Source organism: Erinaceus europaeus, chromosome 16 (genome assembly GCF_950295315.1).
Source record: "Erinaceus europaeus chromosome 16, mEriEur2.1, whole genome shotgun sequence".
Lineage (NCBI taxonomy): Eukaryota > Metazoa > Chordata > Mammalia > Eulipotyphla > Erinaceidae > Erinaceus > Erinaceus europaeus.
Window position 1 is genome coordinate 16967397 of NC_080177.1, and position 16498 is coordinate 16983894.

Consider the following 16498-nt stretch of genomic DNA (forward strand, 5'->3'; position numbering starts at 1 on the left):
TGCCAAGATCTGTGTAGGCAGCTGCTTTTTCAAAATGGCTACTAAAAGCCTTGGGCACCTTCAGGGAGTACTGGAATACTCGTGAACTAGGGGTAACTATTCTGAGTCCCAAAGAATTAAGTATCTTTTTAGAAAGGTCCCCAATTAAGAAGTTTTTTTTCTTTCATTGCCTATTTCATGATGAATTAAAAAAAATAAGAAAAAAAGAAGAAACATGGACTACTCTGAGGTTCTATTGGTGAAATAAGATGCTACAATTCCAGAGAATTTAGTTGTGAAGTTCACTTTATCTTGAGATGAAAGCTAAATTCTAGATCAGATGAGATCAGGCATGTTCAGGGTGGTGTGATTGTAGGGTCAAAGCTAGTTTTTAAAAAATATTTATTTATTGATTCCCTTTTGTTGCCCTTGTTTTATTGTTGTAGTTATTATTGGTGTTGTTGTTGTTGTTGTTGGAGAGGACAAAGATAAATGGAGAGAGGAGGGGAAGACAGAGAGGGGGAGAGAAAGATAGACACCTGCAGACCTGCTTCACCGCTTATGAAGCGACTTCCCTGCAGGTGAGGAGCTGAGGGCTCGAACCCGGATCCTTACTCCGGTCCTTGCTTTGTGCCACATGCGCTTAACCTGCTGTGCTACCGCCCAAATCCCCAAAGCTAGGTTTTTATATGTACCATGATTTGAACACTCAGGAGATGGTGTCTGAGGTTAGGATAAATGTTAAAACAGATTGTGTGTGTGTGTGTGTGTGTGTGTGTGTGTGTGTGTGTGTGTGTGTGTAGGGGTATGTTATATTGTCAATGGAGATAGAGGAAACCAAGAGGAAGTGGCTGGGAAGAACCTATGTACTGTATTTAGCTGAATAAGACGTTTCAATAAAGGGATCCATAAGCTCTAACTATACAACTACTGAGGCCAGCTCGCATCTTGGGTTTAGATACCTAAATGCTCCTCCCATTAGATGTTTCAGCAGTATGGCTGGCTTGAGCTTGAAATGAAGAATTTATGAATTCAAGTGAAAAATCTTTTTTTTTATTTTTTAATATTTATTTTCCCTTTAGTTGCCCTTTTTTAAATTGTTGTTGTAGTTATTATTGTTGTTGTTGATGATGTCGTTGTTGTTGGATAGGACAGAGAGAAATGGAGAGAGGAGGGGAAGACAGATGTGGGGAGAGACAGATAGACACCTGCAGACCCGCTTCACCGCCTGTGAAGTGACTCCCCTGCAGGTGGGGAGTTGGGGGCTCGAACTGGGATCCATAAGCCAGTCCTTGCACTTTGTGCCATATGCGCTTAATCTGCTGCGCTACCACCCGACTCCCTAAGTGAAAATCTTATGATGGAAAGAAAATTTTAATATTTTTCACCTTAAACACAGAGAGAAAGATTTTTTATAACATGTCTCAAAAATGCCACTCATAGATTAGCATTTAAAGATAAGCTAAAGATTTAATTTTATTAGTGATTTGATATTGATTTACAAAATTATGGGACGATAGGGGTGTAATTCCACACTGTTCCCACCACCAGAGTTCTGTGTCCACATCCCCTCCATTGAAATCTGCTGTAGTTCTCCCAAGGTCACAGATAATGGGCTGACCATTATATCTAGATCTTTCTATACTTATAGATATACATATTTGCATATTTATCTATGGTTCTTCCTTTCTAAGTCACACCTACTTTCACTACTACTACCAAATGTCCTTCCTGTTTTCTTCTTCAGTCTCTGGGTCCTGATGGTATTGGAGTTCAGAGCCAATCTAAAAAGACTTTTATAGTGAGCTGTAAATAATGACATTCCCAACCTTAAATTTTCAATGGTAGAGGCTATGTAGTTGCAAAATTCAAGTTCTTCTCTTCTGAAGATTTTGAGGAATGAGAGAAATTGAGCATTGGCTACAAACAGCCCTCACTCACAGCACTTATGGCTGGTGAGTTTTACTTATGTTAATAAACCACAAGAAAATGTGACAGGGTATAAACCCCAACAGGCCTTGGCTGGACATCTTGTCTTGATATATAAATAGCTCATCTCATTATTTGACTGAGTATAAAATGATACGTTTTAGATTATCAGCAGCTCTTTATTTTGATTGGATTTTTTTTTCACTGAGTATCAAAGAAATACAAATCAACAGCAAAATGCAAGGAAGTGGTTGGTGTCAATGCCAAGTTTCACTAGGGTATTGTAGCTTCTATCAGAGAAGGCCTCACTTTTCCTGTCCTGCTTTTCTAAATACATGAATAATAATGGCTCGGTTGACAAAATGCTAAACACTTGCACATGTTCTTTCAAAATCAACAAAATAAATCTTGATTCTCAAAATGAGTTTTTGTTCTGCTACTACACCCTCTTCCCACCAAGGCCTTATGAAACAATGCAAAATGCCCTGCACAGTGCAGTATATTTCCTACCACTTAATCTTTAGTAGGCAAGGAAATCCTAAGAAAATCTGCCCATGTTCCCTTCCGTTGTTTCATTCACAAAAGCATCAAGTATCCAGGCAACTGCCTGCGATATTAACCATAAGCAAAACAACAAATTCTTCCCAATTTTCTTGCTAAATATACAATGATTTATAATCACGTAAAGACGGACAGGAAAATCATGCTGAGGCACTGTGTTGCTCCCGGGCTAAATTCTCCACACCTGTGTTTTTATTTTGGTAGCACAGAGTAGACAGACATGTCACCAGAAACTGAATAACCTGACCCTTAATTTACATGAATAACACTTTCCTCCTAGTTGTTTTTTTTTAATATTTATTTATTAATGAGAAAGATAGGAGGAGAGAAAGAACCAGATATCACTCTGGTACATGGGTTCTAGAGATTGAACTCAGTACCACATGGTTGAGAATCCAATGCTTTATCCACTGCACCACCTCCCAGACCACCTAATTGTTTTTACCATACCCCAAACAAAAAGTGAACCCCCCAAATATAATTTCATTGGAACTGTAGGTAATTTGTTCCAAACTGTAGGCAGTGGCTGCTTGCTGCCCTCAGTGAGAAATCTCTCATCTAAGAAGGTGCTTAGGAGGTAGAGTGATGCTATTGGTTCTTTTCTACTAGACTTATTATGTAGGCTTGTTCTTCCTGGATCTTTCAAGAAAGCACCACACACATAGTCTCTCTCTCTCTCTCTCTCTCTGTATGCACACGTGTGTGCACACGCACACAAGCACACACACAAACATGAACTTATATGTATATTTGTGGGTGTATGTTTATAGTGGGATAACAAGAGAGAAATGAGAAAGTATATTCTCAATTTTCTTGTTTTACAAACATCATATCTACAAGTAGAAAATAGCTAAGTGTGCAGAGACTTTGGCATTTTTCCTACAACACTTCTTTTATTCCAGTTTAGCCCTTGAAAACTCCGCTGTTGGGCGGGGGTGGATAGCATAATGGTTAAGCAAAGAGACTCTCATGCTTGAAGCTCTGACGTCCCAAGTTCAATCCTCAGCACCACCATAAACCAGAGTTCTGGTAAAAAAAAAAAAGTAAAAACAAAAACCCCACAAACTCTGCTGTCTAGGCTACTGGCTAAAGTTATGGGATACATAATCAGTGGAATGCTATTTGACCACTAAAAAGTTGACATCGTGCCTTTCACGATGGAACTGGAGGTGATTATGCTAAGTGAAATAAATGACAGAGTGAAAGACGGCTACTGGATGACTTCATTCACATGCGGAATATAAATAATCAAAACAAATGAACTTGCAAGAATGGTAATAGCCAAACTGAGTCTTAGACACTGTGTGAACTATGGTGGATATGTGTGGTTATCAGAGGGACTGGGGAAGAAACAAGAGGAGATAGGTGGTGGCTCTCCTTGGTGTAATGGCACAGCATCTTTCCTGAAGGTGTGGTCTTACACACACATACTCAAGACATGCAGCTGAGTTAAACCCATACATTTTATAGTTCTTTGAACCATTATTAAATCAATCATGGTAAAAGACAAACAAACAAACTCAGCAACCTAAACCTTAACTCATGCACTCTTTCACCTAACCAATCTCAAAAGATATCCAGAAATCTGGAGCCTGGTGGAAATCACCCACCGGATGGACACAGCTCCAGTCAGAGTGAGTGCTTACCATTGCACTGCCCAGTGGAGGTGAAGCGGTAGCCAGGCTTGCAGTCGCAGCGGAAGCTGCCAGGGGTGTTGATACATTCCGCATTGCGCTGGCACACTGGACCATTCTGACACTCGTCGATATCTACAAGCAGAAGAGGATGCGGTTAGAAGGAAAGGAGAATCTGGGATCAAGGTGACAGGGCTTCCTGCCTCCAGTCAAACTTTTTTAGGGACTGGTACCATGATCAGACACTGGAAGCCAGGAAACTCATTTCCTAATGTTTTCACTTTACCAGTATTTTTCATCAGTGTGAGAACTTGATTTATGATCCACAGGTGGACTTGAATGATGCATGAGTCTAAAAATATCATGGAACTTTGTGGCAAGGGCCAGGACTTGACAAGTGTGTAGGTAGACTGGCAGCCTAGAAAGTTTGCGTTATTTGTTCAATGCCCAGCATCTTATATGTCAATCTGGTTGTTTTTGTTTGGAAAGCAGGGCTTCTTAAAACTTAATGTGCATACAAATAGCTTGTTATCTTTCTGAAAGGTGGCTTTTGACTCATCCTGTCTAGGGAAGGGCCTGTGAATCTACATGCCCATAAAGCTCCCAGGTGATGCTGCTGCTCTGACCATGCCTATAGCTGCAGGGCCAGACAGGGTAAATAAATTTCCCCTTGTCTCTGCCCTGATCAATCTTACTTGGTCAAATCCAGCAGAGGCAACTGCCTGTCACACAGATGAGAGTTGGCCCTCAAAGTCAGTTCTGAACTTTTACAGACAAGTTGGCTCAGCCAGAGAAGTTCCCACAAGGGGGCGGCAGATCCATCAACCTGTGTCTCCCAGGCATGTGTCTGTTTCCCTGGCAGATGGGACAAACTCAGGAACACTGACAATCAGCCAGCAGGAGTTACTGTCTTGCATGGGGTGGGTGTGCCCCTCTGTGCACCAGATGCAAGAGCAGACACAGACCTGGTTGGATTACAATGGGCCATGAACACAGCATCACCCCCCCCACTCCACTTCCTCTTCCCACCCCACATCTGCCCTGAGTTTAGCTAGAGGTGTGCAGACACTTGAGAGTGCAGCATGTGTCACTGGAAAAGCCAAATGGAGTGACAGTTCATGCATTTCTGTGATGCATCAGTGGCCTAGCATCTGAGCACACGCACACTTGGGGAGGGCAGATAGCAGGGCTACTCCTACGTCACATCTGGAATCCATTCCAGCCTCGGCACTGCGGAGGCATGCACTAACTCAAACTTCATTATCTGATTCTGAGAGCTGGGAGTGTGCTGGGAAGTGGCTGACCCTGGATTAAACATTCACTGGCTAGATGAATATCGTTTGAAAAGGAAACCAAAAGTTGGAGCACTTTCTGAGCTTGGCATCCACTGAATGCTAACCTGACAGCAAGGCACCTTCCACTGGGACCGCTGGAGGTCTCCTGTCTCCTGGGCGTAGCCTGCTCTTGGTCGACTAGGTGGGCACAGGTAGCCGGGACTTTTGCTTCTGGCCTAGGGCTGTCATTTCAGCCAAGGTTAAGTCCCAGAGGAGCACATCAGTTAAGAGCCACCAAAGGGATCTCTGAACGGAAGGGAAGAGGAGAGGCCACAAGATGGTGACAGGCCTCCTAAGACGTGTGAGAGGTGTGGAAACTGCTTTTAGGAAGGCAGCCAAGCTGGATACAGCGAGCCCAGGTACTGTGAGCTCCCTCCTCCTCCGAGTGATACTTCCTCTCCCAGAGTGCCATCCTCACTAACCTCCCAGAGCACAGGTCTGAAACAACTGTCTTCGGGAAGGCTCTGGATGTGCCTCTCCCAGCACCACCCTTCCACACAGCAGGCAGAGAGAGGGGCATGTACCATGTGCCAGCTGGGCCACATTAACAAAAAGCCAGTGAGCAGAGTGTTACAGCATGTGCTGAGGATGTTACCTTTAAAAAAAAATTTTTTTAAATATTTATTTATTTATTCCCTTTTGTTGCCCTTGTTGTTTTATTGTAGTTATTAATGGCTTGAACCGGGATCCTTACGCTGATCCTTCCGCTTTGTGCTACTGCCTGACTCCCGTGGATGTTACCTTTATTCAAGGTCTACAAGTTGCCCTCAGTTTAGGAGGAAAAGTTCTTTTAACATGAAAATGCTGACATATGTGTTTCTTTCTTTCTTTTTTAAGAATGATTTTTTAAAGACTGTATTTATTTATTTATTCATTTATTTATGAGAAAAATAGGAGAGAGAAAGAACCAGACATCACTCTGGTACATGTGCTGCTGGGGATTGAACTGAGGACCTCTTGGGTGAGAGTCCGATGCTTTATCCACTGTGCCACCTCCCGGACCACAACATATGTGTTTCTAATGCAAACACTAAGGGGTACTAACCCTTCCTGATATATACAAAACTTTTCCAGAGGCCCACAGTTGAAGTACTAAGTAAAAAATTATTCCAGCTATCCCTGGAGCACGTGATATATTTAATAACCAGTACTGTTTCTTCTGCTAAAATGTAAAAGAACACACTATCTCCCCCAGATGTAGGAAAAAGATGAAGTGCTGGGAGGAATGCACAGCATCGCAGTGCACACACATGGCACAGGGAGGCAGTTTGAAAATGAAAAAAGGACCATCTGCGTGCACGCCAACATTCTTCATATAAAATCGAATTTGGTGTTCTTGCCATTTGGAATTCTCTCATGCATTTGGAATATTTGCATTAACCTTGTTTTCACTTGGGAGTAGCAAAGGCTCTGTTTGGAAGCCAGCACTGATGCTGAGATTTGACTCAAGCTGACTGCCCACCACTCACTCTCACTTGCAAACAATGTAAAACAAAAGCAATCTCCTTGACACACCCAGGAAAGCGAGACTTTTTCTTATCAGCTGGGAAATCTAATTGTGCGTGTGTGCGCGTGCGTGCGTGTGCGTGTGGGGAAGGTTAAAGTGGCCAGGGAAGGTAGTTCCTGTTTTTCGTTACTATGAATCACTGGATTTTTTTTCCCTCTGTATGAAATTTCACGTTGTTCCACAATATGCCCTCCATTGTTTCTAGAGCCTGATGGATTTCTGAGACTTCAGTGTTGTGAAATTTGTCCAGTGTGTGTGGGTAAATATACTCCCTATTATAAATATATAAGTATGTAGCCTATGAATAGGTTCATTTCTGGGCAGGATACAATGACAACATCACTTACCTTCACAAACCAACAACTTGTCATTGTAGAAGAAGCCCACTGGACATTCACATCTGAAGCTGCCCACCATGTTGATACACACTCCATTTTCACAAACCCCAGGGATCTCCCGGCATTCATCAATATCTAGAAACAGAACAGCCGTATGTGAGCGACAGCATGACACGTGATCCCTTTGCAGGGTAAATCAGCTGCTTCTAAGTCAATGATCCATAGGTGGTCCAAAACCAAAGTGGAGTGAACAGGTACACAAGCATGTGTGTGTGTGGAGGTGGAGATAAAGGAAGTACAGCAAGTCAAAGAAGAGCACATTGAAATCAGCCAAACACTTTGCTGATGCTCACTGGATCAAGATTTAGAATCCATCTGTGGGTTTTATTTCAGAACAGCAACTTGTATAGGCAGGAGTCATCTTTGTGCTCACTGGGAACCAGACACCAGATGAACAGAATAAGAGACCACGGGATAAATGGCCTGACTACTGAGCATGTGAGATAGGTTTGGTGAGGAGGGGAAATGTGCGTTGATAAGTTGCAGTCAGAGAGCCCATGGTCCTAACTAATTCCGGCCTTTCAAACACACACTTCAAAGTCCCTTTCACTGGGAAGCAAGTGAGCCAGGTAGGGAACTGTAAGAGGGGCCTGAGAGAACTGTGAGGATAAAACCAGTATGAACGGGCTGTTGCAGTCAACTGACTTCCCAAGGTCAGGGACAGTGTGGCACTGCTATGCCACAGATCCTGAACATACTGCCTGGCAAATGCTAAGTGCAATTACATTTTTTTTATTTAGGAATCAGTATCTGGAAAAACAGTTGGTGGGCATTCAAACAAGAGCAAAGTCAGTGTGACAGAAGAATTAGGACCCACAATCAATAAGAGGCAGATGCAGAATCTGACTGAAGAAATCTAACAGGACATCCTGCCTTCCTTATGTTTACTTCATATCTTGGACTTAAGAAGCATCTCCAAACCAGTAGCAGAGTGGTTGTTACTCTGGAGCCTCCTTCCTCTAGTCCTTTGGCCAAGTTTCACAAAGCACTCTGGAAACCTTTACAGTGTACTAAGTTTCTATTACTATTGATTGCAGAGTTAAACTTTTGTGTCTATGTTACAGGTCTCTGCAGGGTACATTGATAGAAGTCATTGTAAGAAGATGACTGTAGACTTAAATGAAGCCTGCAAAAGCTGCTGTGATTTCTGAATCCACACTCTGAACCCAACCTGTTTTAAGGAACAAATGTGATAAACTACAGATTTAGTCTCAATCCTTTTAAAGGCTTTGCCTTTGTTCAAGGTAAATTGATGACTAGTGGAGAAAGAAAGAAAAATAAAACCTTAGACTCTCCAAGCACCCATTATTGTTTTCTATATAGGAAATTATTTTTTTATCTTTTTCACACATCACGTTGTTAAAAAGCTATGCTAAGTAATATAACAACTATTATCAGAAAACAAACCAAAAAAAAAAAAAAAACAATTCAGAGAGAAAAGTATCAATTCAGATGGCATTCTTGTAGGATGGATTAAGACATTAAATATAATAGTCACTTTCATTTGTTTTAAATGCAAGTGATGTATTATCAAGCTTAACAATAACAGGCTGGGTCAAATTTCTAGTCATTCTTAGGTATAAAATAGTAAAAGAATATATTAAAAATTATATTTTCTTTTCCTGTCTGGATTTTATTTGAACTTCAACTTGGAAAGTTTATATTTTAAGACAAGATTAATAAACTTGCTATAGTTTTAAACCCATACGAATGGACTATATATGCCAACAATCTTAAGACCTTTCAGAAGGAGAGTATAAAACTTAAATAAAACAAAGTCTCCAAGTCATCTAAATATTTTGTCATGGTGGAATTTGGTAACAATCAGTATAATGCTAGCTATCACATTTCCAGTCTTCAAGAGCTCGGGGCAAAGCAAGCTGTGAGTCAGGTCTGGAGTCTGGTCCCAGTTCTGTTATTAATTAGCTAGCTAGGTGACCTCGGCTGAGTCCCTTCCGCTCTCTGGTCCCCTGCACTATAAAACAACACATTTAGACAAGATGATGTTGGAGGTCTTTCTGGCTCTACTGGTAGACAACACTAATGCTATTTCAAGTCTTTGCTTATTGCCAATCTTGGAGGGCAGGCCTTGCTAGGGTACATGGTGGGTCTGTCCATGGAGAACCGTTCCTATTAAAGACCACTTATCTTCAGATCAGGGAATCTAAGGAGATGAAAAGATCTGTTTTGGGAAAGGGAAAAACAAAGCAGTCGGGGCCAGGTGTTTCATGCCAATGTCATTTAGCAGTTTTTCTTTCCAAACCATGAAGTTTCTTTGGACGTTGACTAGACTGTGGAGCCATATGGATTTGGCACTAAGGGAGCCAGGCTGATTGCTGGACCAGACCCTTGTTTTCTTAAACAAGGTCACTGGAAAGGCTGATGTGGATTTCAGTGCTCTTATTAGGAAGAAGGAGGAACGAAGCAAGTGGTGATGTTTGCTACTAGACATAACTGCTCAAACTTAGGAGGGGCATCTAAGGATACACATAAGTCTTACTGGGGGGGAAAACTCTGAGAATGCAATAGCTTTCCATCCACTTTAATATTATTTGGTTTTAAACCACAAAGGAATTGCCCCCATTGGCTGAATACTGTACAATATTTCTCTTACAGAAGCATCTTTGGTACTGGAGTGATTTCTGCTCCAGTTACCAGATGGGCCTCATATTGGAAACTTCTTCCTTCTTTTCTGCCTTCCTTCCTTTCTTTCTTTCTGTTTACTTTTTACTGCTGAAACTAAAGCAGATCACCTGTGAAGATCCCAGATGACATAAAAACGGATTCACTAAAAGGACTTTATGTGAGCATCCTACAATGAGGATTGGTGTGAACAGTCATATTAAACATACATCTTAGTCAGAAGGAAGGACTGGGCATTGTAGTGAAATCAAATGTCAACTGGCCCCACTCCCAGAATCTCTCTGTGTGGATGCCTAGGGTTGGTTTAACTAAGCTTGATTGTAATTTTGTGAAAAGCTTTCCAGTCCCCTTAATCGTAAGTAACAGAAGGCTGCTGCCAATTAGGTGGGGCTGCACAGGGTACTTGTACTATTTATTTCAAACTAAGAATCAATGTTTCAACAAGCCTCAATAGCATTGTCTAATGATTTTTCCTTTTAAGGATAAGAGACAGAGAGAAAGAGTGAGAGAAAGAGAAAATAGCAGGGTGTAGTTGCTTTCCTTAAAACAAAGACAAAACCAAAAGGTTTTAACAATGCTATCATCAACTCACCAACAGGTAAGCCAGTGTAAATATCAATGACGAAACCTGGTCTCTGACTTCCACAGAGTGTAGCAAATTCATCTGTATGGATTAAGCAAAGATGGGGTGGGAGAGTAGAGGTCAGCTAAGAGTAATGATCAGGCTGAAAAAACAAAATCTGTGTAAATATTCTTGAAATGAATGAATTTTTTTAGAATTAAAAATATAAAAAAAGTTAAAAACCTAATCTGACCACTTCATAGTCACTTATAACCTGGCCTTCAACACTGAAGGAAAAGTGACCAACTAAGAATTATTTCACAACTAATGAAAGGTATACTTGAATTTGGCTAGAATTCATTTTGAGGAAGAAGTGTTGTTTGTTATATTAGTGGTATGCAAATTCTTAAAACTCAGGATATTTCTGACAGTACAGTCTGCTGGGGGTAAGGGAGGGTCTCCAAAGTGCTTTCCAAGGGACCATGCAATCACCCATATGCACATATGAAGGAAACTAGGAGAACTTCTATCTTTGTGAAACCTCTAATTTTGTGTTTGTTATGATAAAAACAGTTCATGACAACCATATATATGTTTTTTCAATAAAACTGGAAATAAAAATATGCAGACATATACACACATGTCAAGTGTATGTAACCCCCAGATCTTTTTAAAATTTTTTTTTATTATTGGGTATGCATGATCAAAATATTTGAAGATAAATGTTCAAGATCAGGCCCAATAACTTTTATTATAGGGACAAGGGGTAAATGTTTTGGTTTTGCAGATTCGTGAGTCTCGGCTGAAATGACTCCGTTGTACTGTGAAAACATAGTAGGTCAGACAAAAGCTTCTGCTAGGTTGTAGCTTGCCAACCCTCTGTCTAGAGATACTTTGCAGAGTAGAGGTTATTCAAAAATTTTTAGTAGTGGTTATTACCTTCTTGGTGAATTAAACAATAAATGAACTGATAAATTTTACTGAAAATGAATTTTTTGATTCATGCACTATAAGGTAGCACCTGACAATAAACTTAATATTTTACACATCAGTGGAAGAATGGAGAAGGTACTGCAGAATATCCCAATCAATACCTTGCATGATGGTCACTTAATCTAAATTATTACATCTATATATGGTGACACATGATTTTTAAGTTTTTTTTTCCCCCTCCAGAGTTATTGCTGGGGCTTGGTGTCTACACTACAAATTCACTGCTCCTGGAGGCCATTTTTCCCATTTTGTTGCCCTTGTTATTGTTATCATTGCCATTTCTGTTGTTGTTGTTGTTGGATAGGACAGAGAGAAATAGAGAGAGGAGGGGAAGACAGGGTGGAGAGAAAGATAGATACCTGCAGACCTGCTTCAATGCCCATGAAGTGACCTCCCTACAGGTGGGGGGCCGGGGGCTCAAACCAGGATCCTTACATGGGTCCTTGGGCTTCACATCATGTGCGCCTAACCTGTTGTGCTAATGTCTGCACCCCGCCCACCCCACATGATTTATATGAGATATTTGATAGAGGAATACCACACCGATGACTTTCTTTCATCTGTCCAAGAATTTAATTTAGTTTGCTTTTATAAGCAAAAATCATCTTTCCCTACATGACTAGAAGGAGATTTTTCTCTTAGATCTCAATAAAAAGAAGAATTGAAATTTCCTTGAGTATTGATATCATAGTCACTGAGATCCCGAGACTTCTTGATCATGCTTCTCTTTCTGCATGAGTTGCTCGTAAGTTTGGGCAACATTATAGTTCATCTCTACAACCGTGTAGGCATTCTTAACTTAGAGGCTGATTATTTGCCTTGCACTGTGCTCTAAGTTTCTTACCCCTTGGTTTCTTTACCCAAATGCTCCCTATATTATATCTGCACTTTTGTGGGCTGCCTTAAATTTTGTTTCAACTGCTGTAAGGACCAGGATCACCTGTGAATTAAAAGATTTGCTTTTTGTGAATTCATTTGTTCTTGTGAAGACAAGAATCTCAGCTGAGGTTCATTTTCCCCAGGGAGGGCTAGGCCAGTTAGTGACCCCTGTTTTTGGTAATGGTGAATGTCACCTGTGCTTGGGATGGGACACTGTTCACAGGGCTTATTCCAGGCCCGACCAATGTTATAGGAACAACAGCACATTTTTTTGGTCATATTGAATAACAGTTCTCCATCACAGGTCTGGTTGTCAGCATAGTAGTTTCTGTAGCACAAACTTCTTCTCATATCTAGAAGAAAGGGGAGGTGGGGAGGATTAGTGATGGGGAATTCACAACATATTTCTAAAGGGGTATAAGGGCAGCAAGTTTATTCTGAAATCTACTGCAATTTGGCCATAATAAGAGCAGGGAGATCTTGCTCTTAAATAAGCTCTCATCTACCTTTGCTGCCACAAGAAACCAAACTTGGAGGAATGCACTCTGGTTATTTTGTGCTTCAGAACCAAATGCTCAGGAGTGGTCACTTTAGTAAACTTTACATGACTCTCCACCAGTCTCCTAGCAACAACCTTCCACTGGTTTTTGGCAATAATTTTCTCATTTCCAACTCATGATGTTTTAATACTGTAAGTCAGTCAGTGCTGAAAGTATAATTGTATGAAGATACACCCAAAAGTCAAACAAAAGGGGTACTATTAAACTTGGTATTTCCCAACACTACATTTTAAAGAGAACTTCTAAACGCCTACAAGAGATGGTGATAAAAGACCCAGCATAGAGTCCCAGGGGCATAGGCTCTCAGGAAGACAGAGACAGTACCATTTGGTTTCATGAGTAGCCTAATATCAAAGGGCTAACTGCTGTATTCACTATATCTTTTTTTTTCCTTTGCAGATATATCCCAAACATGCACTACTGAGAAAAGCTTAGACTTACCCATGCAATTATTTCCCCCATTCACTTGCATGTAGTCTGGAGGGCAAATACAGGTATAGTTGCCCACGGTGTTGTAACATGTCCCTGGACCACAGATTCCAGGAGTTTCACATTCATTCACATCTATAATCAAAGGAGAAAGCAGTATGTGAGTATGGAAAAGGTTACTCTTTGAAAGGGCCAGGCAGTGGTGTATCTGGTTAAGCATACACATTACAATGTGCAAAGACCCAGGTTTGAACCCCTGGTCACCCCCCGCAGGGAGAAAGCTTCACCAGTGGTGAAGCAGGATTGCAAATGTCTCTCAGTTTCTTTCCAGATCTCCTCCTCCCTTCTCAATTTCTCTCTGTCTTTATCCAATAAAAAAGAAAACAATAAGGATGTTGACAGTGAAGGAGAAAAGTCACAGGACACTCTGAAAACCAGCTAAGAGAAGCAGATGTTCATTAAAGTCTCTTATATGCGCTAATGTGTGTGTTTTCATAACAGAGTTTGAGAGAAAGAAGCTTTGCTTTCTGTCATGAGTTCCTAACTGATGAATCCGTAACACCCTCAAAGGTATATGGATCTGGAATTCAGAGCAATTATAATGCTCAAATATCCTTCATACATACAACAATGTGTTCTATAAATTCACAAAATATATGGAAGAATATGAGAGATCTCAGCATCTGACTTTATGATGACATAAGCAAGACCACAAGGAAGGAGGTATTTCATATCTCTTCTCCACTTTAAAACAGGGATTGAGTTTAATCTTTGTTAACTCCATGATGGGTCTGAGAGCTGTGGCAAGTATTCTATGATTCTCAATTAACACTTAATGAGGATGTTATTTTTTAAAATTTATTTCTAAAATAAAAAATAGAAAATACCAACAAAACCATAGGGTAGGATGTTATTTTTTGAGGTCACCTAATAAGCCTTATGGGAAGCTAGAAGACCATTTCATAGGCTGAATTCAAGTAGGTCTCTTCCCTAATCTGCTGTGTAACTCTATGTAAAAAGAAAAAAAAAATCTCTCTTTCTCACCCTGGTGAGTGAGTGGATCAAGTGCTCTGAAAGTAAAGACAGTGCACATTTTCTCCTCCCAGCAGCCCGTTTTCTCTATCACAGTGATCACTTACAAAGTCTTCTATGAGAATCTCAGCAAAATGCAATCAATGTACAGATTATAAGTGAAGAAGGACCAAAAGAGGTGCCCAGAATTCCCACACTGTAAAGGCTGCTAAAATAAGACCCACACTAACATGGTAGAAACAGTCCGCCTGAAAAAGATGGAAAATGCTTCCTAGACATAAATAGAATGATGGCCCAAGATGACAATGCACATTTATCTCAGGAAAAAAAAAAAAAAAAAGGTAGAGGGCCTATTGGAAACGGCATGGTGTCAGGATTCTTAGTGCGAGCTGACACTTGTGTGGCAAATTTACCGGCTACGTGCAGGTTTAGACCTATCACTATACTGCAAGATTCTCAGTTTTTCCCGTTAACTGTAATTCTGGTTTGGAGATAAGTTCTCAATATCTGAAAGAACTAATCATCGTCTACCATTTACCATCACACACGCGGGTATCTTCATTCAGGTAGTAGCCTGTGGGGCAGCGACACTGGAAACTGCCGAAGGTGTTGATACATTTCCCACCTTGACACAATCCAGGAAGCTCCTGGCACTCATCAATATCTATCCAAGTGAAAACAACACAAATTGTCAGCATTGTAAACCCAACCAAAGGAATTCAAAACATGTTCACTCGAAGGTAAAGGAAAGAGAATTACCTTCCAAAATAACAGTGATGGGATTTGGCCGAAAGCCTTCTCCTCCAGGACAAAGTATTTTGTACTCAGCTATTGAAAAGAAAAATTTAATTTAGTTCTTTTGAACCTGGAATTTCCAGAATTAGTTTCCTCCAGAGAACTATTGACACATCTGGCTGAAATCCTTAACAGTGGCCTCACCCATAATGAGAGAGTTAACATCCTTTTGTATCCTTGACATTTTCAGATGGTTTGTGTATGTGACAAATTTAAGGGTGTTGTCTTCAGGGCTTGAACTCTCCACTTAATCCCCTGGTCTCATGTTCTTGTGAAGGAATCATTCCCCATCTCCATCATGACTTATTTTTAAAGGCTCTCTTTATTGTTGTTTTTTGTTTTCATTTTTTAGAAAATGTATGTTTTATGCTTTGTCCAGCCTTCCTTTCTAGGAAGCACAGCTTTTCTTAACAACAAGAATCACTTTGTCTCCAAAACACTTTCTAAGGAGAACCTTAGGACAAGCTCTTTCTTCTTGATTTTTTTTTTCCTACTTTTCTCCTTAATCCCTAGATACCTTTCTTGCCTTTCTGTTTCTATAGATTATTCTTGTTTCCCAAGAGAACATTTTATAGGGTCTTTTGATTTCCCCAATTCTACCATTAAAGCATTTCACTCAAAAACATATGAACGAATATGTGAGTAAGAATGATCCTAGGATGTGAGGGTGATCTGGTTGTGACATCCGTCATCCCACTGATTGCCAGAATTGATTTGGCTGAGCTGGCTGGCTAGGTGGGTGTCCTCTTCCTCCCTCACCACTCCATGTACAACCTTCCTGAAGAGGATGACCTTCCCCAAACAGAGATAGTAGCTGCACTCCCTTGCTAGAACCTTCAAATCAGCTCTCAAGAATGATCCTAGTCTGTTGTATCATCTTAGGTTCTTCCATAATCATTAGTTTTCACATCTGATGATCCCTTTCTCCTGGATTTCTGAAATTCTACACACACATGCATAAACATATGCCTGCCTATTATTTCAGTTCTAGTTCCAACCTAGTCGGGGGTAGGGTGGACATCTACTACTATTCTAATCAATACTAATCAACAGAGATGCCTCCTCTACTTAAACATCTTGTTTTATTCCTTTCAAAATTGAGGAAATGATCTATCCTCTTCCTTCATCTTTTTTCTCATCTTTCCACAATCATTCACATGTTTAAGTGTCTTCTTTTTAATGCTACACCCATCCGTTAAGGCCTAGTTTTTTAAAAATGCACAGTTATCACCAGTCTCTGTCCATCAGAACTGACTTCCCTTT

General features: G+C 40.6%; 1 protein-coding gene across 2 annotated transcripts in view; it reads right to left on the minus strand.

Annotated features, from left to right (window-relative positions):
• FBN1 (fibrillin 1) overlaps positions 1–16498 on the minus strand; it is a 278955-nt gene that overhangs the window by 48217 nt on the left and 214240 nt on the right. For both annotated transcript variants that reach the window (XM_060174616.1, XM_016185653.2), the window contains exons 39-45: positions 15200–15268; positions 14979–15104; positions 13421–13543; positions 12614–12772; positions 10578–10649; positions 7292–7417; positions 4116–4238 (exon numbers count right to left, since the gene is read on the minus strand). In XM_060174616.1, the coding sequence (XP_060030599.1) occupies positions 4116–4238; positions 7292–7417; positions 10578–10649; positions 12614–12772; positions 13421–13543; positions 14979–15104; positions 15200–15268 (798 nt within the window). The remainder of the gene's footprint in view (positions 1–4115; positions 4239–7291; positions 7418–10577; positions 10650–12613; positions 12773–13420; positions 13544–14978; positions 15105–15199; positions 15269–16498) is intronic.